Genomic DNA, 23370 nt, shown 5'->3' with positions numbered 1-23370 from the left:
ACCTGCTGCCCCTTATCCATCACCGCACCCTTCCTTATCCTCCACCACATCAACCACAACAGCCCCTCAGCCAACCTCCTCTGCTTCACCAGCTTCTGCCACCAACACCACCACACAGCAACCGTGACAACCACACACACCAGCACGAACCACAACCGTACTCACCTGCTGCCACCAACCAACACCACCAATCACCCCCGTACCAATCCGTGCAGCCACATCAACCAAACCAACCAATACACCACCAATCACCCCGCAACACCACCGCGCAACAGAGAAGCCACCACCAGCAACAATTGCGCCACATCGTCACCAATTCGCACAGCAATAGCCCCAAATCAGAACAAATAGAAAATCAATCAAGTTCGAGCATACCGTTGGTGGTTCGACCGAACTTCGAGTCAGAGACTTTGGGGGTTTTGTTATTAGAAGAGGAGTGGTCGAACATACCCTTGGTTCGACCGAACCAACCCCGTAGTTCGGTCGAACCAGACATCGGTTCGATCGAACCATTTCACGAGACTCGCGCATGGTTTTTAATGAAGATCAAACGGCTTGAATTGATGCTCGATGAGTGCTGTTGGAGATGAACGGTGGCGATTTCATATGGAAGCTTGATGATGGATTTTGGTTAGGCTCAAAGTAGTGGATCATCTCCCATTATTGAAGCAGCCAATTTCGAAGAAGAAAGGGGAATGGGGTAGCTGATGGTTTGGTGGGGATTTGTGGGTTTATTCGATTTTTATTTCCTTTTCCTTTTTCTTTTATTTTTATTTCTTTGTTTTCTTTTCCCTTTTTCTTATTTTCTTTCTTTTATTTTTATTTTTATTTTAGTTTCTTATTTTTACTTTCCCTTTTAATTTATTTTATTTTCTTTTTTTTTTCTATTTTTCCCTAGTTTTATTAAGTTAGTATAAATACCCAATTTTTGGGGTAATTAGAACATTGAAGAACTATCTATTCTTCTCTCTAATTAGTTTTTAGGTTAGGTTAGGATTAGTCTTTATTGTTAGAGAGAGAAAGTGAGGTTTTCTTCAATAATGAACTTGGATTTTGAAGAAGGAGCTTGTTCAATCCTTTGTAGATCTTCATCTTCAATTAATGAGCAATTTCTTACTCTCTCTCCTCTATTTTTATTTGTTTTATTGTGATTATTATTTTAGTTTTTGGTATTGCTTGTTAATCATGTTTATCCTTGATTGTTTGTTAATTAATCTTGTTATTAACATGATTAGTGAGTAATTTCCCCATTAAGGGGATGGTTGTGGTGTAGTGGACCTTGAGCATGTTCTAGGGTTTAGAATTGATTTATTTGTGATTAAAGTCTTTATATGCTTGATATTATTTAATCTTCTTGCAAGTGCACATTGTTGGTTGATTAAAGGTGAATCTTTGCTAACAAGAAACGGAAGTTGACTTAGTTAAGGTTCATTACTATCGATTGTTATTTAATAGTACCTCCTAGTATATGGTTCTAATGTGGAAACATAGAGGCTATGTTAGGAGAAGCCAATTGACCCCGAAAGGCGACTAGATTGGACCCTTTATTTCGATATTCGAGCATGTTTAGTTCATAATTAATTCAATTTCTATGCCTTTGTTTATGTTCAAGTGAATGCTATACCTAAACCATTTCCCTTAATGTTTTATTTCTTGTTTTAGAATTTTTAGACTTTAGTTTATTTATCTCCTATTCCGGACTAGCTTAATTGTCGATAACATTTGGTGGTGTTTAATCGTTCTCTATGGTTCGACCCCTATGCTTGCCTTATACTCGTATTAGGTTTGTTTAGGTTGTATAAATTGTATTTGATCTAGGGATAGACAATTGACGACGCGTTTATTCCCTTGTCAAATTGGCGCCGTTGTCGGGGAACGGCTTCCATTACCATTGTGTTATCTTATTGAGACTAGTCCATTGTTTATAATTTTATTTTGATTTGTTGGTTTTTATTTGTGTTGCTTTATTTGAGAAAAAAAATGGCTTATATTTCTATCCCTCAATTTGATAATGAACCGTTTTGGGTGTATTTCAATAGACTTGAGGATTTCCTAGATGGTGTTAAAGGTTTAACCAAGGGTGATTATTGTGAAATCATCAATTTGGGATTAAATGAGAATTTTAGAGGAGTAGTTGATAATATGTTAAATGGTAAATTTCAAGACATGTCTTTGGATGAAGCTTGGGATTTCTATTCATGGTTAGCTAGGGATAATTATGATTGGGAGAGGGCCAATCATGAGACTTATGTTCGGGTTTCTCATGCTTTTAATGTTGATGCTAATTGTCATGATTTGTCTAATATGAATTCCCATGATGTGCTTGATGCTCCCCATAGTGACCATGTAATGCATGATTTCAACTCCCCTCCCTCTATAGCTCAATGTAATGAGGTACATTCTAATGATGATGAAGTGCATGCTCTTTCTTATATTGCATCTGATTTTTGCATGAATTCTAAAGGTGTGCCCCATAGTCCCCTAGATGATTCCAATGAGCCAGCTTTTGACTCGTCTATCCATGATGATTTGGACTCATTTGAGATTATGGCCCAAATATTTCTTGAGTTTCAAACGGTAGCCCATAACCTTATGAGTGAGTTCATTGATAAGGCTTCATTAGAAAGAGATGAGTTTGAGAGAAATTTTCCCCCATTCACTCTTTATTTTGAGATAGTAGAAGCAAAGGTTGTTTATTGTGGTGAAAAGGAGGATAAGGTTGATTACCTTGGAGTTTTTGAGCTTGAGGGAGATGTAGAACATGAGGGTTCTTCATTTGAGGATTCCATGATTGATTTTCATTCCCTCAATAGTGATGTGAGATCTTGTGATGAGGGATTAGCTACCCCTTTTTGCCTTTCTCATACACCTTTTTCCCAAAGGTTTAACCATATCTCCTACTATCCTATGTTCCTCCCTTCTATTCTCAAAGAACCTCTTAGGGATCCTCTTCCTATTCATGCTTCCGAAGCCCCCAACTCTTTCATTGTTGATGAGGAAAAGAGTTATAATGCCAACCAAAAAGATTTTTGTGAGGAGTTTTCTTTTTCTTCTTCTACTTTTTCTTCTTATCTTCTTGATTTTTCTTTTAATTCTTTTACTTTTTCTTTTCTCCCTTCTCTCAAGCATAAAGTCTCCTTGTACTTTATGTTTGCTTGTCATATGAGCATCGTGTATGCTCTATTTCTTGATATGTTTGCCGGTGCATATGATAAGCTATTGCGTTCTTTGTCGGGCTATTTACTTGATTGGTCATGCTTGGACGTTAAGCAAGCCTTTGCGGGAAGTAACCCGTGTTTTATTGCTTTCTTTTTCTTTCTTTTGTGTTTCTCATTTTTGTTTACTCTCTTGTCTATGTGTATAGGTACTCGATGCATATACTCATGTGCAAGGATTTTGGATTGAGCTCCTTGAGAAGAAGCACACCAATGATTGCTTGCATTTGGAAAAGCAACAAAGACGAGGAATTAGATGAAATTGTGGACAATGTGCTTAATTGCGGGTTTCAACACCCACCTCACATTTGGTTTACTCTTTCCTTCTTCCCTCATCTTGGATTTGATTTCTTAATTGCATTTGGATCAAATGAATATGATTTGTTGTGTGAATGTGTTTTCTTTCTTCCCCTCCCACCCACCCTTTGTGCCTTTATTTTGAGCATTGAGGACAATGCTCCATTCTAGCTTGGGGGAGTAGCTATTCGCTAGCTTGGGGGGGTTATCTATATCTCTTGGTGGTTTCTTAATCCATAGTTTCATGATTGCTTGTTTTATTTCTCTCATACTTGCCAAAGTCTATTATTGAGATTGGTTTTCTATGTTTGGATGGCCATGAGCGCCTTATTGAGTTGACTTTTGGTATTTGTAGCTTTGATTGATCATGCTTTCATCTTGCACAATTGTATATACATTCTTGAGTATTGTTGGTTTTGTGAATATTTGTCTGTATAGTGTCTTTCCATGGCATTCAAGGCAAGTTTCAAAATGTTTTGTTTTAAACTTGGACATAATTGGGCTTTAGCACCTAGAATACCCTCTTTGCTAGTTGTTAGAGGTTTTTGTGCACTTGAACGTCGAGGTTGGTTCACACATATAACATTTCCAAGGTAGTAGAACTTAAGGGCTATGAGACCTTAGCTCACTTGGTTTGTGGTAAGACGGTTGTCGCTCTCTAGCTAGTTGAAGCTTTAAAGGTGATTTTTGCTACTCCACTACCGTCATTTTTGTGAGGATGTGTCTATTTTGTTCTAGCCTTCTACATTTCTTGCATGTGTGGCGTTTGGATCCTTGGCATTGCTAGCTTATATCGAGAATTTGGCTTAATCTACCCAAGATCGAGACCGAACCAACCTAGGGGAAGACGAAGGCAATTAGGGTTTTTGTTTTGTTTTATTATTTTCTATTCTTTTATTTTTCTTTTGCATTTGCTCATTTAGTAACCCAACTTGAGCCATTTTCCCTTCTTTGGCATAACCACATTACAAACCAATGGACCTTTGCTTTATTTTCACCTTTATTAGTTTTTGTGAAGCATTCTTGGGACTTGATTTGTATTTTTGGTTAATGAAAGTGAGAAAAAGAATGAAAAAGAAGTGAAAAACTCAAATTTTGGTACTTGTGATTATATTTGTTATGTTGAATGGTTTGAGTAAATGAGAAGAAAATAAAGGAAATGAAAGAAAAAGCCGCTAAAAGTTAAAAGAGGCGAGAGCAAAGAATAAAAAAAAAAGAAGAAAATATTGAGAAAATACAAAAATATTTGTCTTTTGGTTGAAAAAGAATAAGCTTGGGGGAGGAGTTGCTAGAATTTTTGATTTGAAAGTTGGTAGTTTATTGAATTTGAATTGAGGAATGATCAACCTTGCTTCACTTCTAAGTTTACCACCAATTTCCAAATTTATTTCCGCACCCTTTACCCTAGCCTAAACGTTTCAACCCTTTTAAGACCTTTTGACCTTAGTGAGGTTTAGTTACTACCGATGGAGAGTAATCAAGCCAAGCCTATTGAGCGAGCTATCAATGCCAAGATGTCGGGTAGCCTAAATGTTTTTTCATTGATTATTTCTTCCGATTCCTTCGAGGAATCTTGAGATATCACCTTAAAAGTGGATGCAAAACTAGTGAGGATGCGGAAGTTTGGTCAGAGATAAGGAGGAGTGTAAGTCCCTCTAAGCTCTCTACCCTTTGCATGATTTATATGTGCATCAACCTTAGCTATTCTTTTGCTTGGCTACCTTTAATGTCTAGAAAGGATTGTATTCTTGTGCATTTAGCCCATTGTTTGTGTTTGGTTTGAAATATCAAAACTCGAGTTTCTTGATTTCACCTTTGCCTTGAATGTTATGTGTTGCCAAGAGTTGTGGGTTAAACCTCTTAGGAAACCCTCACGAGAGCTTACTCGTCCTCTCTGGCGACATAGGGGTTTAAAGGGCTTGATGCATACGCTAAACGCATCCGTGATTCCTACGACAGTGAGTTAGTGTACATTCTTTCTCTTTGTTTCTATTTTGTTTCTTTTGCCTTAAATAATTCCATCTTGTTCTCTTTTTCCTTAGCTTTGCTCGAGGACGAGCAAAGGTTTAGCTTGGGGGAATTTGATGAGTGACATTTATGTCACTCATAAGGAGTAGTTTTAGAGTCTTTTTCGTGTTTATTTTATCTTATTTTCCCTTTCTTTCTCTTGTTTTCTCTTTAATAAAGTTTCTTGTTTATTTGGTAATTTTAAAGCGTTTTAGTTTATTTTCTTTATTTTATTAGCTTTAGTTTATTTTCGTATTTTATTTTACTTTATTTGCTTTTGATTTGTTATATTTCGTTCTTTATTTTTTCTTGAAAGTTTTCTAATTTACTTTTATTTATTTTAATTGGTTTTGAGTCTATTTTATTTCACTTTCTTCGCTTGTATAGTTTTTGTTTAGTTTTTATTAGTTTTAAATTTATTTTGTTTTTTATTTGATTTTATTTACTTGTATAGTTTTATTTAACTTTTATTAGTTTAGTGTTATTTCTCTTTTCCTAATTTATTTATTTCATTCTTATTTGTCTTGATTTCTCCTCGGTTTTGTGTGTAGGGGTTCGGGTTTTATGTCAAGTGGGTTCGGGTTCCAAATTGAGTCAAACGCTAAACAAACCTGCTGCCCCTTATCCATCACCGCACCCTTCCTTATCCTCCACCACATCAACCACAGCAGCCCCTCAGCCAACCTCCTCTGCTTCACCAGCTGCTGCCATCAACACCACCACACAACAACCGTGACAACCACACACACCAGCACCAACCACAGCCGTACTCACCTGCTGCCACCAACCAACACCACCAATCACCCCCGTACCAATCCGTGCAGCCACATCAACCAAACCAACCAATACACCACCAATCACCCCGCAACACCGTCCCGCAACAGAGCAGCCACCACCAGTATCAATTAAATCAACAATTGCGCCACATCGTCACCAATTCGCACAGCAACAGCCCCAAATCAGAACAAATAGAAAATCAATCAAGTTCGAGCATACCGTTGGTGGTTCGACCGAACTTCGAGTCAGAGACTTTGGGGGTTTTGTTATTCGAAGAGGAGTGGTCGAACATACCCTTGGTTCGACCGAACCAACCCCGTAGTTCGGTCGAACCAGACATCGGTTCGATCGAACCATTTCACGAGACTTGCGCATGGTTTTTAATGAAGATCGAACGGCTTGAATTGATGCTCGATGAGTGCTGTTGGAGATGAACGGTGGCGATTTCATATGGAAGCTTGATGATGTATTTTGGTTAGGCTCAAAGTAGGGGATCATCTCCCATTATTGAAGCAGCCAATTTCGAAGAAGAAAGGGGAATGGGGTAGCTGATGGTTTGGTGGGGATTTGTGGGTTTATTCGATTTTTATTTCCTTTTTCTTTTATTTTTATTTCTTTGTTTTATTTTACCTTTTTCTTATTTTCTTTATTTTATTTTTATTTTTATTTTAGTTTCTTATTTTTACTTTCCCTTTTAATTTATTTTTTTTTCTTTTTTTTTTTTTTTCTATTCTTCCCTAGTTTTATTAAGTTAGTATAAATACCCAATTTTTGGGGTAATTAGAACATTGAAGAACTATCTATTCTTCTCTCTAATTAGTTTTTAGGTTAGGTTAGGATTAGTCTTTATTGGTAGAGAGAGAAAGTGAGGTTTTCTTCATTAATGAACTTGGATTTTGAAGAAGGAGCTTGTTCAATCCTTTGTAGATCTTCATCTTCAATTAATGAGCAATTTCTTACTCTCTCTCCTCTATTTTTATTTGTTTTATTGTGATTATTATTTTAGTTTTTGGTATTGCTTGTTAATCATGTTTATCCTTGATTGTTTGTTAATTAATCTTGTTATTAACCTGATTAGTGAGTAATTTCCCCATTAAGGGGATGGTTGTGGTGTAGTGGACCTTGAGCATGTTCTAGGGTTTAGAATTAATTTATTTGTGATTAAATTCTTTATATGCTTGATATTCTTTAATCTTCTTGCAAGTGCACATTGTTGGTTGGTTAAAGGTGAATCTTTGCTAACAAGAAACGGAAGTGGACTTAGTTAAGGTTCATTACTATCGATTGTTATTTAATAGTACCTCCTAGTATATGGTTCTAATGTGGAAACATAGAGGCTATGTTAGGAGAAGCCAATTGACCCCTGAAGGCGACTAGATTGGACCCTTTATTTTGATATTCGAGCATGTTTAGTTCATAATTAATTCAATTTCTATGCCTTTGTTTATGTTCAAGTGAATGCTATAACTAAACCATTTCTCTTAATGTTTTATTTTTGTTTTAGCATTTTTAGACTTTAGTTTATTTATCTCCTATTCCGGACTAGCTTAATTGTCGATAACATTTGGTGGTGTTTAATCGTTCTCTGTGGTTCGACCCCTATGATTTCCTTATACTCGTATTAGGTTTGTTTAGGTTGTATAAATTGTATTTGATCTAGGGGTAGACAATTGACGACGCGTTTATTCCCTTGTCAACGTGCCATACTTTGCACGTCCGTGCAGACTCTTTAAGGCCTTTATCTTCACTTTTCTTCGGTTTTGCTCTACTGTTTCGGCTTATAACCTCGGTTTATCATCCAAATGCCTCAAATGGTCGTCTTTGAACCTAAAAACTTAACAAAAACACTAACAACCCGTGAAGCAAGGGATACACAAAAGTTGAACAAAAATAGAGTAAAAGTGAACCAAAATGGCAATATACCAAGTAAACAAGGTTCGAAATCACTCTAAAATCGTATCAAATAACAAGTTATCAAATCCCCCCAAGCTATGCATTTGCTAGTCCTCGAGCAAAACAAACATGTCAAATCAAGAAGGAAGATTACTTGCTAATGATCAATCCAAGGAAAGATACTTAAAGAGAAAACACAAACATAAATCCGCATGGCAAGAACCATAAACACTTTTAGCACAAGTGAAAAGCAATTTAAACCCCTAAGTCGCCTAAGAGGACGAGTTTTTATCTCGTGAGGGTTTCCCTTGAGTTTAACCCACAACTCACAAAAACCATACCAAAATTGTCATAACACATCATCATCATCAAGGTGATCAATACACACCAAAACCAATGTTTTTATTGCCCAAGTCAACTCATAGGGATATAAATCACAAGCAAGACAAGTGAGCGACTTTCAAGAATTACTGATCATACAAATGTGCACATGAGTTGGGGGTAGAGAGGAGAATTAAGCAAGGTTGCACTAGGATACTTCCTTATACCTTTTACTAGTTCATTAGAGCACGTTTAGATATTCCAAAGTTGCAAAAAGCCCTCTTTTGGTTATAAAATCTCAAAATGCAAGTCCACCTCCCAAAATGCACTCCTAAGCCCTTTCAACTACGCTCTAATTCGGAAATTTACACAAGAAACATCAAAATAGAAAGCGTGTGGGAGGCATCCACAAATTGACCTCTAGAGAAGAAAAAGTGAAAACTTTGAGAAATTTGGAGGAGTTTTTGATCTCCTTTTCTTTTTCTATATACTTTTTTTTTAACATTCATTGCCCTCGCCTCTTTTAACTTTGAGCGGCTCTTTCTTTTATTCGATACATGTGGCTTATTATGCCACTTATTACACAAGATACAAATAGAACCAATTCCCTAATAGAGTTTCATTTTGGGGGAGGAGGGGAGGAACATCAAGGGCATAAGGGACCGCAATTCGATTCAAACATATCCTACTTTGGGCAAATTTGACAATATCCTATACTAGACGTGCAATTGAGCATTCATCGGTTTTCATTTCATATACTCTAATGCAATCAAGATTAATAAGCCTCTAAATGACCCCTACTCTTGCACACACCCTTCTAAAAGAACTTTTACTCATCACTCAAGAGTCAAGCAAGCAAATCATATAAGCATCGTCATTTGAGTCTCATCCAAGGGCCATTTTTCCTTTTTTTTTTTTTTATTTATTTATTTATTTTTTATTTTTACTAAAGGTTACTAGAAAGCAAGAATAGAAAAAAAAAGATAAGAAAGTAAGCTAATCATAAAAAAAAATTGAAGCACAACTATACATCTAAATCAATAAAGAGAGAATTGAAGAGAAGTATTCACATATTAAGAGATTTGGATTTAGGGTGTCGGATTTCAAAGGGGGCAAATTTGGATGTTTAGGGGTTTGGATGTTAGGGGAAGGAATAAACAACATGCAAAGTTAATACCAACAAGAACATACAAGAACCACCATATGAACCAAAGAGAAAGACTCCCCCCAAGCTATCATAAACATTGTCCCCAATGTTAAAACAATTAAAGCACAAGAAGGGGGAGAAAGAGAACTAACTCATTGGCTCGGGCCTCATTGGGAGCTTGAGCCCCCGGGGTACCAATGTCGGTAGACATTCCGGAATTCACCCAATTCCGAACGAAGACCCTCAAAGCTTGTCCTCATATTGTCGTAGGATGACCTCATGTCTTCGTGAGACTTTCTTATAGTCTCGAACTCGGTGGACATGCGGTTGAACCCGACATTCATCATTTGCATTTGTTGCTCAAAGGAAAGGGGTGGGTTGCCCTCACCCATGCCTTGACCTTGGTACCCTTGTTGGTACCCTTGTTGGTGCTCATATTGTTGTTGTTGTTGGAATTGTTGTTGGAAATTTTGTTGTTGCGGCTGCTCTTGCTCTTGCTCTTGCTCATGCTCTTCTTCATCATCACCAGGAATCAAAGGGTGGTCCCTCTCGAAGACCCAGTTGCTCTCGTCGTAGATGAAGGTCCGCTCCGAATCGGGGAGGTAGGAATAGGGGCGCCCACTCACGTACCACAAGTAAGGATGCGGCCCTTCCGCGTCCGCAACCGATCTCATGGTCCTAAGCAACTGCATGTCTAGCTGCGTCGCCCTTGGGCAAACCTGCTCATCTGAAAAATCAAGGTTAAGAGTAGAAGCAATAATAGTGATCATGCCATCTATGGTGATGTTGTCGGACTCAGTGGCAACATCCTCTAGGTGGTTGACTAACCAGGCCCCTACATCTAGGGCCGTATTACCCTCGCTCAAGTGCCATAGGAAGTGAAGCTCCCTAGTGGACACTACACCGAACTATCACCTCTAGCAAACGTCGTGTTCTCTATGGTGCGCTTTGACATCCTATAGGCGGGGTGGATTATGGACGTAGCTTTATCTGTCCTAGGGTTGTAGTCGAAAAGGCCGGTGATCTTCCTCCGAAACTCACCCGCACAATTGTTACGGGGGGGCCTATCTTTTGGTCCTATGGTGCCGTTAATTGGCCACCCAAAAGCTTGGTTCACCCTCTTTATGTTCAAGTTGTGTTGGGTGTTCATGAGTTGGATGGTAAGGCGGCGGGGGGATCTATTGTCGTCTCGTTGCACTTGAAGGGTGGAGAGGAACTCATGTGTCAACCTTCTGTAGGTAGGGACGCTTAAATCTAGCCAATTTCCTAAGCCACAACCCTCGAAAAGCATCCTATCATTGTCCCCTACCCCTAAAGCCTCGGCAACACTCTCGTCATAGAACTTTGTAGGTCGAACTCTCCTCCTACTTATTCTTATATAGTTGTTCAAAAATGTTGGGTCATTGAACACGATTCCCATAGTGTCCACTTGTGGTGGATCAACGAGAGGAGGAGGAGAAGGGTTGCGGTACCTAGCATCCGTGTTTCTAGGTCGATTTCTTCTAGACATGGTCGGTTTTAATGCGATGCAATCAAACAAACCAAGACAAAATAATCACCTCGCAACCACACAAAGAGATTAAGTCCACAAGTCGACCAACCAAAGCTCAAACAAGGCCGATGAACACAACACAATCAAGTCAAGTTCTAAGTCTCCCACCTAAAACAAGCAAATCACCAAGAAAGAAAGACCACTTTAATAATGAATCTACAACAATTCTACATCAATTTCATGCAATATTATCAAACAAACCAACACAAGAATTCACCTAAACAAGCATGTTCTTCCTTCATGAAAATCAATTTCTGAACCTCACTTACAAAAAAAAAATCCAATTCTCAAAACACACCAAAATTCATTCAAACTCAATAATTCTTTTCAATTATCAACTATCAATCACTCACAACCAATTCAAATAAACTTTCTCAAGCAATTTCATGCAAAAATTCAAGGAATTAAACATGAAATTAGTAAAAGGGAGGAACGATTATACCGAGCTTATCGTGGGTGTAATACCCGTAAATGAACCTTTCTAACCTTCCGTTTGCTTGCTTGAACTTACTCCTTCAACCAATTGTCTTGAATTTCAACTCCAAAGAAAACCCCCGAATTGATTTTTTCAAGGTTAGGGTTTGAGTATTTTTCGTGATTCTTGGGTTTGAATGTGAGAAAAGGAGTAGCAGATTGTGAAAATGTTGAAATGGAGTGAAGATTTTGGAGAAAATTGTTGAATTTGGGTAAGGATTTGGGTGAGAATGGAGAATTGAGTGGGTTTTGAAGGAGGAAGTAAAAGTTTTAGAGAGAGGAGGAGTGAGAATCGTGAGATAGAGAGTGAAGGATGAGTGAATTTTTTTTTATGCTAAAGAACCGTGCTGCTGCCAGACATTTTCGGGGCGGCACGGACATTCAACATTTTTCACGGACGTGCAGCCTCAGACAGGAACGTAGGTGGGGCACTGACTTATTTGGCACGGACGTGCAGAAATTAGCACGGACGTGCTGAGCCACTTCGCACGGACGTGCAACATTTGGCACGGACGTGCAGCCTAAGACAGAAACTTAGGTAGCGTACTGACTTAGCTAGCACGGACGTGCAGGACTTAGCATGGACGTGCTTAGCCACTTTGCACGGACGTGCTTAATTTGGCACATCCGTGCCAATCTGGAGAAATTTATTTCAAAATTTCTGATTGCTTCTGACTGCCTCTGCACGGACGTGCTATTCTCTGCACGTCCGTGCAGACCTGGTGCTGCACGTTCCTTCCTTTTTTTTCTTTTTTTTTTTAATTTTTTTTTATTTTGAGAATAATAGTAATAGTAAGGCATAATAGTAATAAAATAATAAAAACCTTTTCTTACTTTTCTTTTCATCAAAACCTACTAAAGACATTGAGAGAAAAGTTAGTAATAGTAAGAGTGATGGAAATTGAATAATAGTTTATGAGAGAGAGAGAGTTGAGAAACTCGGGTTGCCTCCCGGAAGCGCTTCTTTAACGTCACTAGCTTGACGACATTGCGGGATCAATGAGAGTAGGGAACATCAAACTCATCAAGGTGAACAACCTTGGCTTCCTCATGCACAAAACCGTAAAAGTATGCCTTAAGCCTTTGGCCATTCACTTTGAACGGTTCACCATTGTCATTTGAGATTTCTATCGCTCCATACGGAAACACCTTCTTAACGGTGAAAGGTCCACTCCATCTTGACTTAAGCTTACCCGGAAACAACTTCAACCGAGAATTGAATAGTAGGACCTTGTCACCTTCCTTAAACTCCCTTTATCTAATATGCTTGTCATGCCAAGCCTTGGTCTTTTCTTTGTAAATCCTTGCACTCTCATATGCATCAATTCTTAATTCTTCCAAGGCGTGGAGGTCAAGCAACCTCTTCTCACCAGCGCTTTGAAGGTCAAAATTCAATGTTTTGATAGCCCAATGAGCCTGATGCTCAAGTTCTACCGGCAAGTGGCATGAATTCCCATAAACAAGCTTGTATGGTCTGGTGCCAATAGGAGTTTTGAACGCGGTGCGATAGGCCCATAGAGCATCATCAAGATTTATAGACCAATCTTTTCTAGACCTATCCACCGTTTTCTCAAGAATCATTTTTACCTCCTGGTTTGAAATTTTAGCTTGAACACTTGTTTGGGGGTGGTAAGCTAATGACACCTTGTGCCTCACACCATATTTCTCAAGGAGAGCTTGAAAGGATCGCTTTGCAAAGTGTGAACCTCCATCACTAATCACAGCCTGGGGCACTCCAAACCTTGGGAAAATTACTCTTTTGAAGAGCTTGACCACAACCTTAGCATCATTAGTAGGAGATGCAACCGCTTCCACCCACTTTGATACGTAATCGACGGCCACTAGAATGAACTTGTTCCCACAAGAGCTCGGGAAAGGCCCCATAAAATCGATGCCCCATACATAAAAAATTTCAAGTTCAAGGATGTTTTTCAAAGGCATTTAATTTCTTTTTGAAATATTACTGGTTCTTTGACACCGGTCACAAGCTTTCACCACACCCCACACATCTTTGAACATTGTTGGACAAAAGAAACCGCATTGCAATATTTTCGCCAAGGTCTTGTTGGCACTCATATGTCCTCCACAAGGTGAGGAGTGACACATTGTGATAACATCTTCAATTTCATTATCCGTGACACACCTTCTAAAAAGGCCATCAACACCTTGTTTGAAGAGCAAGGGGTCGTCCCAAAAGTATTGGCGAACATCATGAAGAAACTTCCTTTTTTGTTGATAGGAGAGGTCGGGAGGAAGAATAGAGCAAGACAAGTAGTTTGCAATGTCCGCTAACCATGGTGCCGGTGCTTTGAGAATAGCAAATAGTTGATCATTCGGGAATGAATCGTTGATTTGCAAGTTATCAAGATCACCTACAAGGATAGGCAACCGTGAAAGATGATCGGCCACCACATTTTCGGCACCCTTCTTGTCCCTAATCTCAATGTCATAGTCTTGTAAGAACAAGAACCACCGTATCAATCTTGGCTTTGGTTCCTTCTTGGACAAGAGGTATTTAAAGGTGATAAGTGACTTTTATGCCACTTTTTAGGGTGTTTATTGAGTCGTTTTTCGGCTTATTTTTCCAATAATTTAACCCTTTTTGTCCTTTATTTCTTTATTTACTTATTCTTGTCTTTTATCTTGATTTCGAGTATTTAAGTGGTTTTTAATAGTTTTTAGCTTATTTTCTTAATTTATTTAATTTATCTTCTTTGTTTTTATTTTGATCTCCATGCTTTGGTTTTGTAGGAATTATGCGCCGAAAGAAAGAGGATATCAAGAAGCCAAGTTATCTGTTGTGTGCGGGGTGCTGTGCGGCTTATGCGCGGGCGCACATGTGAGGCTGTGCGGGCGCGCAGCCCTGTTAGAACCCGCACAGCCAGACTGAAGAAACAGAGCAAAACCAGAGAGTTTGCGCGACCCTATGCGCGACCGCTGTGCGGGCGCACACACCTTTGCGCGGGCGCGCATGACTCATGTGCGGGCGCGCTTATTTTCCCCGTACCCACAAAGTTGCGGCCGCACACTACGATGAGAGGGCGCACACACATTGTGTGCGGGCGCACAGGACTCATGTGCGGGCGCGCACGACTGGGTTTACGATTTATTTGCGCCTTGTTGTCCAAGTCTCTTTCTTTTGGGTGGAGCCACATATATATAGACGGGACTCTTTGTAAAAAAGGGGGGGATCTATTATGCTATTTTCTTAGTTAGTTTAGGAGAGCTTCTCTCTCTTAGGGTTAGATTAGGAGTTTCTCTCTCTAGTTTAGGAGTAGTTTAGAGAGAGAAAGCTTGGATTTTTCATGGAGTTTTTGGGATTTTGAAGAAGCAAATTTGTGGATTTTTCCTCTCATAAATTCAATGAGTCTTCCTAACTTTCTCTCACCTTTATTGCTTTCATTTATTATTGTTTTTGCTTATTTATTTGTTTATTTGAGTAGATTAATTAGTTTAGTGGTTGATTCTTGCTTTTATTATTATTTTACCTTGTTTTCCTTGTTTTTGTTCACCATGTTAGTTTAGGTTTTGTTCTAGGGAAATGGATGAAGGTCATGTTAATAAATTGAATGATTGATTGTGATTAGTGTGGAATTGTTTCTTGATTATTGTGTATGGATGATGCTTTTATGTATTAGAATCTTTCTAGCTAATTGATTCTATGCTTTTAATTGTGTTTTCAATCGATTGTGCGAGAGTGAGTTGGTTGAGAGCCCTAAATTCTTCCATACCTTTGCTAGGCTAGTTGCACGAGAGTGAATTAGTTTAGTAGGATAATTAACATGCTTAATTGTGCGAGAGTGAGTTAAATGTGTTAATTGTTCCTAATCAAGGTCATTTTCTTCTAATTGTATGATGTTATTGAATGTATTGATGTAATTGGATTCCACTTTCCCTAGTTTTAGTTATTTGCTCTTAGTAGTGTTTAATTGAACCTCTCTTACCTCACAAGCTTTCCTAGTAGTCTAATTAGCATAGATTGATACACTTAGTCCTTTTGGGTTCGACCCTTTACTTACCCCTATACTCGTATTAGGGTAGTTTAGGTTTTATAAATTGTTAATTTGATTAGGGTTAGTAGACTAACGACACTATCTAATTCTCGATCACAAGGCCGCATGGTCGGTGAAGACTATGACTTTAGATTCCAACAAGTATGACCTAAACTTCTCAATTGCATGAACAATGGCTAGAAACTCCTTTTCCGTGGTTGTGTAATTCCTTTGTGCATCATCCAAAGTTTTTCTAGTGTAGTAGATAGTATGGAGCTTCTTATCCTTCCTTTGTCCAAGAACGGACCCAACGACAAAATCCGAAGCATCACACATAAGCTCAAAAGGAAGCTCCCAATTAGGGGGTTGAATGACAGGAGCCGAAATCAATGCCTCCTTCAACCTATAAAATGCTAGAAAACAATCATTAGTAAACACAAAAGGGGCATCCTTTACAAACAATTGAGTGAGCAGGTTTGCGATTTTTGATAAATCCTTTATGAACCGGCGGTAAAAACCTGCGTGTCCAAGAAAGCTCCTTATCCCCTTCACATTTGTAGGGGGTGGGAGGCGCTCAAAAATAAAAGAAAGAAAATAAATGAGAAGAGAGGTTTAGAATCCGAGTTGCCTCCCGTAAGCGCTTTTGTTTAACGTCGTTAGCTCGACGATTACCACCCACTCAAGGTAGTTGTCGGAGAAGCAAAGAGTAAGTAAGGCAAATAAATGTCCATCAAAATACTTTTTGAGGCGATGGCCATTGACTTTAAACAAAGAAGAGGAATCCATCATCGAAATCTATACAACACCACTTGGAAAGATACTCTTGACTAAATAGGGACCGCTCCATCTTGACATAAGCTTTTCGGGAAACAACTTCATTTTTGAATCATAGAGAAGAACTTTATCACCAACACAAAAATATTTCTTCTCAATAAGTTTGTCATGTGTTTCCTTGTAACGAGCCTTGTACGCACTAGCACAATCATAAGCATCAAGTCGAAGCTCCTCTAGCTCATGAAGGTCCAACCACCTTTTCTACCCCGCACTTGCTAAATCAAAATTTATCTTGTTAATTGCCCACAAAGCACGGTGTTCAATCTCAACCGTGAGATGGCATGACTTGCCATATACAAGGCGGTATGGAATGGTACCCATGGGGGTCTTAAAATCCGTTCGATAGGCCCAAAGAGCATCATACAATTTCTCCGACCAATCTTTTCGATTTCTCGCAACCGTCTTTTCAAGTACGAGTTTGATTTGACGATTAGAGACTTCCAGTTGACCGCTCGATTGGGGATAATATGGGAGGCCAAATCTTTGATGGACTCCATGCTTCCTCAACATGTTTTGAAAGGCATGGTGAATGAAATTAGAACCGTTGTCGCTTATCACCGCCTTCGGCACACCAAATCTTGGAAAGATTATTTTCTTAAACAACTTCATAACAACCTTGTGGTCATTAGTTGGGGAGGCAATGGCCTCGACCCACTAGACACGTAGTCGACCGCCACAAGGATAAATTGATTTTTGAAAGATGAAGGAAAAGGCCCCATAAAGTCAATACCCCATACATTAAATACCTCCAACTCTAGTATGGGTTGTTGAGGCATTTCGTTTCTCTTGGAGATGTTCCAAACTCTTTTACATTGATCAAATGTCTTCACAAAACCCCATGAGTCCCTAAAGAGATGTGGCCACCACAAACCGCATTGAAGGACCTTAGTGGCGGTCTTAGAAACACTCATGTGGCCTCCGCTTAGATCCGAACTGCACATTTTCAAAACATTAAGCACCTCTTCATTTGGAAAACATCGTCTAAGTAAGCCATTGACCCCTCACTTGTATAAGATGGGATCATCCCAAACATAATGCCTTGCCTCTCTCTTAAGCTTCTTCCTTTAATTCTTAGAAAATGAAGGAGGAAACTCCCCACATGCAAGGAAATTCACCAAATCGGCAAACCATGGGAGCTCCTTTGCTTCAATAGCATATAGGAAATCATCAGGCATCTTATCCTCAATTGGAGAACCATCATCATGAATTTGAGAATCATTTAGACAATAAATATGGTCCGCCACAACATTCTCCGCTCCTCTTTTAACCCTAATCTCAATGTCGAAGGTTTGGAACTCAAGAACCCATCGGATTAACCTTGGCTTGGACTCTTTCTTGGCAAAAAGATATTTGAGAGACGCATGATCTGTGAAGACTATGGTTTTGGAACCCAATAGATAACAACGGAACTTCTCAAAAGCATGAACTATAGCCAAGAATTCCTTCTTTGTTATAGTGTAATTCCGTGGAGCTCCATTAAGAGTCTTGGAAATATAATAGATCACATGAAGCTTCTTATCAACTCTTTGACCCAAGACACCTCCTATTGCCGAATCACTTGCATCACACATCAACTCAAATGGTAAATCTCATCTTGGAGCTTGAACAATAGGAGTAGAGATTAGAGCCTTCTTCAACTTATTGAATGCCTCCATACACTTGTCATCAAATACAAACTCGACATCTTTTTGAAGAAGATCATTGAGGGACTTTGCAATGAGGGAAAAGTCTTTGATAAATCTTCTATAGAACCCGGCATGGCCCAAAAATGACCTTACACCCTTCACATTGACCGGAGGTGGCAACTTTTAAATAACCTCAATCTTTGCCTTGTCCACCTCTATGCCTTTGTGAGAAATTTTTTACCCGAGTACTATTCCTTCTTCAACCATGAAATGACATTTTTCCCAATCCAACACCAATTTCACTTGTTCACATCTTGCCAAACACTTTTCAAGATTTTCAAGGCAAGCCTCAAAGGAAACCCCACCTACGAAAAAGTCATCCATAAACACCTGCATTTCCTCTTCCAACATATCTCAAATAATACTCATCATACACCGTTGGAAAGTGGCGGGAGCGTTGCAAAGGCCAAATGGCATTATCCTATAGGAAAAGTTACCATAGGTACAAGTAAAAGTAGTTTTCTCTTGGTCATCGGGATGAATAGGAATTTTGAAAAATCCCGAATAACCATCAAGAAAACAATAGTACTTGTGCCTTGTTAGTCTCTCAAGCATTTGATCAATGAAAGGAAGGGGGAAATGATCTTTCTTTGTGGATGTGTTTAGACGTCTATAGTCTATACACATCCTCCATTGACCTTCCGCGTTGGAATGAGCTCACCTTTCTCATTCTCAACGACGGTCATACCTCCATTCTTTGGGATAACATGAACGGGAGAAACCCACCTAGAATTAGAAATGGGAAATATAATTCCCGCATCTAAAAGTTTGGTGATCTCCTTCTTCTCTACCTCTCCTATTTGGGGATGTAGCTTTCGTTGCCTCTCAATGGATAGTAGAGTACCCTTCTCAAGAGTTATGTGATGTGTACAATGGTATATCCTAAAGCACCTTGATGCTTTCTCAAAACATCACTTAACTTTTGAGCTTGGTGCTCACTCAAAGAAGAGCTAACAATCACGGGGAAAGTAGAGTTGGGTCCCAAAAATTCATACTTAAGGTGTGATGGAAGAGTTTTGAGCTCAGCCATTGGTACACCTTTACCTTCCTTTGAAGTGGTTGCTTGCAAAGCTTCTTAGCTTGATATATTCATGAACATATGCTCATCCACTTCCTCAATGCTTCCATTTAGCAAATCCTCATACATTGCCACTTCCTTAATAGGAGCACCTGTCTTATCCTTATTCAACAAAACATTCTCAAGAGGATCATTAGAAGTGAGCAAGTGCTCATGCATGGAAAATACAACAAGATCAAGAGAATCGATCAACATGCAATTTTCTAGAGAAGAACATGGATATTTCATGCTTTCATTTAAGTCAAATTTAATAACCTCTTCTCCTACCTTATGTGAAAATTTTGCACTCTTAACAACAATCATAGCAGCCGATTTTGCAAGAAAAGGTCTACCAAGAATAATGGGAATGGTAGCATCTTCATCCATTTCAAGCACCACAAAATCTACCGGAATTACAAACTTCCCTACTCTCAAAGGAACATCCTCAACCTTCCCCATAGGAATCTTAATCAACCTGTCGGCCAATTGCAAAGTGATCTTAGAAGGCATAAGTTCCCCTAACTCAAGTCTTTCATAAACCGAATATGGAATTAATCTAACACTAGCTCCTAATTCACATAAGGCATTATCAATTTGCATCCTGTTAATGGCACAAAGGATAGAGAAGTTTCCGGGACATTTCAACTTGGGTGACATCTTATTCATTATAATTGCACTACAATTCTTGGTAAAGTTGACCTTCTTCACCACATCACAAGATCTCTTACCACTCAAAATGTCTTTGAGGAATTTTGCATAGTTGGGCATTTGGGTAACAACTTCGGTAAAAGGTAGAGAAAGATGAAGTTGCTTAAGCATGTCAATAAATCTTCCAAATTGTTCATCCAACTTATGCCCCATGAATTTTTTTAGATATTGAAGCTTGGGTTTCACAATCTCTTTCTCCACTCTCACCTCTCTAGGTGTCTCAATCACAACCTCACTCAAAGATGCACCATTTCTCTCATCCTCTACCAAGACCTCCTTAGGGACCTCCTTAGTTCCACTTGTTGGGGTTTGGTGAGTCCGACTCACCGCGGAAACAACCCCGACCCAAGGAACCACTCATACTTAATAAAACCATAAAGCATAAATAAATAAACACAAGAAAAGGAAGAACGAATCATACCCTTGAAGCGAGCTTCGCCCTCTCAAAACGGGATCTTACTTGAAAGCCTTGAGCACCGCAAATGTCGTGCCTCCAACGGTATCCACCCACAAAGGACGAACACGACTTTTTAGGTCCGCTACCATGGAGTTAGCAAGGTCCGACCAAAACCCAAGTGTTAATGGAGTTTAAGAGTTTTTCCCAAAATATGGAATGCTCTTTCTAACTCCCACTCAAGCACTTTACTCCAAATCCCAAGGTTGGTATTTATAGAGGAAAGTATGAGTGGGAATTTCTATCCCATCAATGTGGGATCATGAAATTCCACAAATTAATTTAAAGCTACATTAAATTAAAATTGCAAACTAATAATAAATATACAAGTGGCATTACCATGTGAAATGGGTTGGTGAGGACCACATGGAGAGTAGGGGACCATACTTGCTCCTCACTCAATACTCTCCTTGTGCCACATGTCCTTACCCACTTGCTCCTATATTCCTCAAGCTTCCCCATAGTTATCGGCCCTATGGCCCAGCCACGAGCCCAGCCCGAGCCCAACCCCGCACCAAGATGCGGGCTGCTGCTGTGCGCGCAAGCCACGCACTTGGTGCGCGCTTGCTGCTGAGCGTGGCTGCTAGTGCGTGCGCTGCTAGCACGCCTAGCTTGCGGCAGCTAGCTGCTGCACGCATTACATGCACGCGGCTACTAGCTGTTGCTGCGCGTGGCTTCTACCACGGTGCGCTAGCACGCACCTAGCCAGCCATGCTAGGCTCGGCTTGGTGCGCTTGCTAGCCACCTATGCTTGGACATTTTTGACCCTAGCATTCGGATGCTCGGGCCATTCCGATGCTAGGGGTATTTTGGGAATATGGTCGATTTATTATAATTTTGCGCGTCTCGTCTTTTTATTATTTTGGACTCGACTTCCGACGATCGGTTTCGACGTTCCAAGCTCGAATTACCGATGTCTAAATATTTAACACTCGGGTGACGAATTTATTTCTTCCGAATTAATTCGTCGAATCGGTTCGTATATTTTGCTTGGGTGTGACCCGAAGGGTTCAGTCAAGATAAAGCTGTAATATTAATTATATTAATATTACTGATCGGAAGCGGCCTCCACCCAGGCATTCCGATCACTTGACCTTACTGAATATATTAGCTTTCTAATAATTCTGAACCCGCTATGAGAATAATACACTTGTTCGAAGCACACCATTCCTTTCAATCTCCCACCTGTCCTTCCTGACAAGTGTGCATTTAGTGTATAGCCCCTTTCCTATGTCTCTTCATGTCTCTTAATGAACTACAGAGTAAGGTTACTCGTCATCTCTATTACGTCCTGTATTGTTTCTCGAAATCCGAATTTGACTGTCAATAAGCAGATGATTTCTAAAATCCATCTGAGCACGGCCATGCATTTTCACAATCTCGCTCTTCAAGAGGCCTTGTAAACAACAAGACATGTTCCCTATTGTTAGTAGGGGGACATTTCCAGTCTTGTAATGTAGCTTCTCTTACTAAGAGGACCTAGCTGCCCGATATCTGTCGTTATAATTCCCAGTTACGGCAGACGTTTGGCGGATACCAAAGCGGACTAGTACTCAAACAAGAGACCTCCCACTACTCATGGTCAAGGAAAAGAGTTCCGATAGTAATAATGAGAAAAATACTTATAACGATTTTAAATCTCTTAAAGTATTCTCATATGTCGATCCAGTATGGTTCTAAACCAATACCTGTGCAAATGATTTATATCCTCATAGCATAAGAAACAGTGCTATAAATCATACTACACACTAATCTCTAATGGTCATTAATCGTCCACAAAAAATATGACCTTGATTAGGGATAATTTTCGATTAAAATATTCAATGTTCTCTTAATAGGTGTTTCTTTATCCAAGCCATTGACTCGATACCCTATTTTGAATATTTATTAAAATCGAATGGACTCATTATTTAATTCTAAACCACAATTAAATAGAGACGGAGTGAATTAAATTACATGAAAAATTTTAATTACTCCCAAAACTGAATGGTTCATCATAGTGCTTTACATTAACATTGTCTAAAATTTAATTAAAACACTATAATATGGAAATCAAAGCCAGTTCGCGACATTCTTGATTCCCATTGCCTCAATGTGTTTGTTGTGCTTCACTTGAGACAAGGGTTTAGTAAGTGGATCGGCTACATTGTCATCCATTCCCACTTTGCAAATTCTGATTTCACCCTCTGTCTTCCATTATCGAATCATGTGAAATCGACTCTTGACATGTTTGACCTTCTGATGTTCTCGTGGCTCTCTAGCCTGAGCAATAGCTCCATTGTTGTCACAGTAGAGGTATATTAGACCCTTGTTGGAGGGTACAACACCAAGTTCATCAATGAACTTGCGAATCCAAACTGCCTCCTTGGCACCTCAGACGCTGCCAAGTACTCGGCTTCTGTTGTAGAATCAGCGGTTGTGCTTTGCTTTGCACTCTTCCAACTAAATGCTCCTCCATTTCGACAAACCCATAGCTCGTAAGAGGAAAGCTAGGAAAATAATGGCAACACAAAAGGAAGTCAATGAGCTTAGGAACCAATTAGTTACCGTGACTGCGACACTGAAGCTCCTCACACTTAAGATTGATGATCCCGTGAAGAAACAACAGATGGACCTCATGCAAGAGAATCTAAGCAAGCTCTCTAGCGACTACAAGTTTCAAGGGATTAGTTCACAAGGAGTCTCGGTTGACAAAGATCTTCTTCCGCAGAAGTTCAATGCCAACGACATCCTGAAATTCAAAGCAACCGACAACCCTTATTTTCATTTAAGAGCCTTCGAGACAATAATGAGTAGTAAGAGTATCGATAAGAAGGTTTTCCCCTCTCTGTTCTCACTATCTCTCGAGACCGTTTGCCAACAATGGTTATTTTCTCTCGAAAAAGAAAAGACCTCCACCTGGGAGTCCATAGCAAACACTTTCGTCGATAGATACAAGTGCAACATTCAAGTTGAGA

At 39.4% G+C, this 23370-nt stretch overlaps 1 protein-coding gene across 1 annotated transcript; it reads right to left on the bottom strand.

Annotated features, from left to right (window-relative positions):
• Positions 1–12937: 12937 nt before the first annotated feature.
• On the bottom strand, positions 12938–13264 carry LOC145643025 (uncharacterized). The gene has a single exon (XM_081694189.1). The coding sequence runs from the start codon at positions 13262–13264 to the stop codon at positions 12938–12940; it is 327 nt and encodes a 108-aa protein (XP_081550315.1).
• Positions 13265–23370: the final 10106 nt, after the last annotated feature.

The sequence above is a fragment of the Chenopodium album genome, chromosome 8 (genome assembly GCF_948465745.1).
Source record: "Chenopodium album chromosome 8, dcCheAlbu1.1, whole genome shotgun sequence".
Classification (NCBI taxonomy): domain Eukaryota; kingdom Viridiplantae; phylum Streptophyta; class Magnoliopsida; order Caryophyllales; family Amaranthaceae; genus Chenopodium; species Chenopodium album.
The sequence above is the reverse complement of the archived record's forward strand: the minus strand, read 5'-3'. Positions and strand labels throughout refer to the sequence as shown.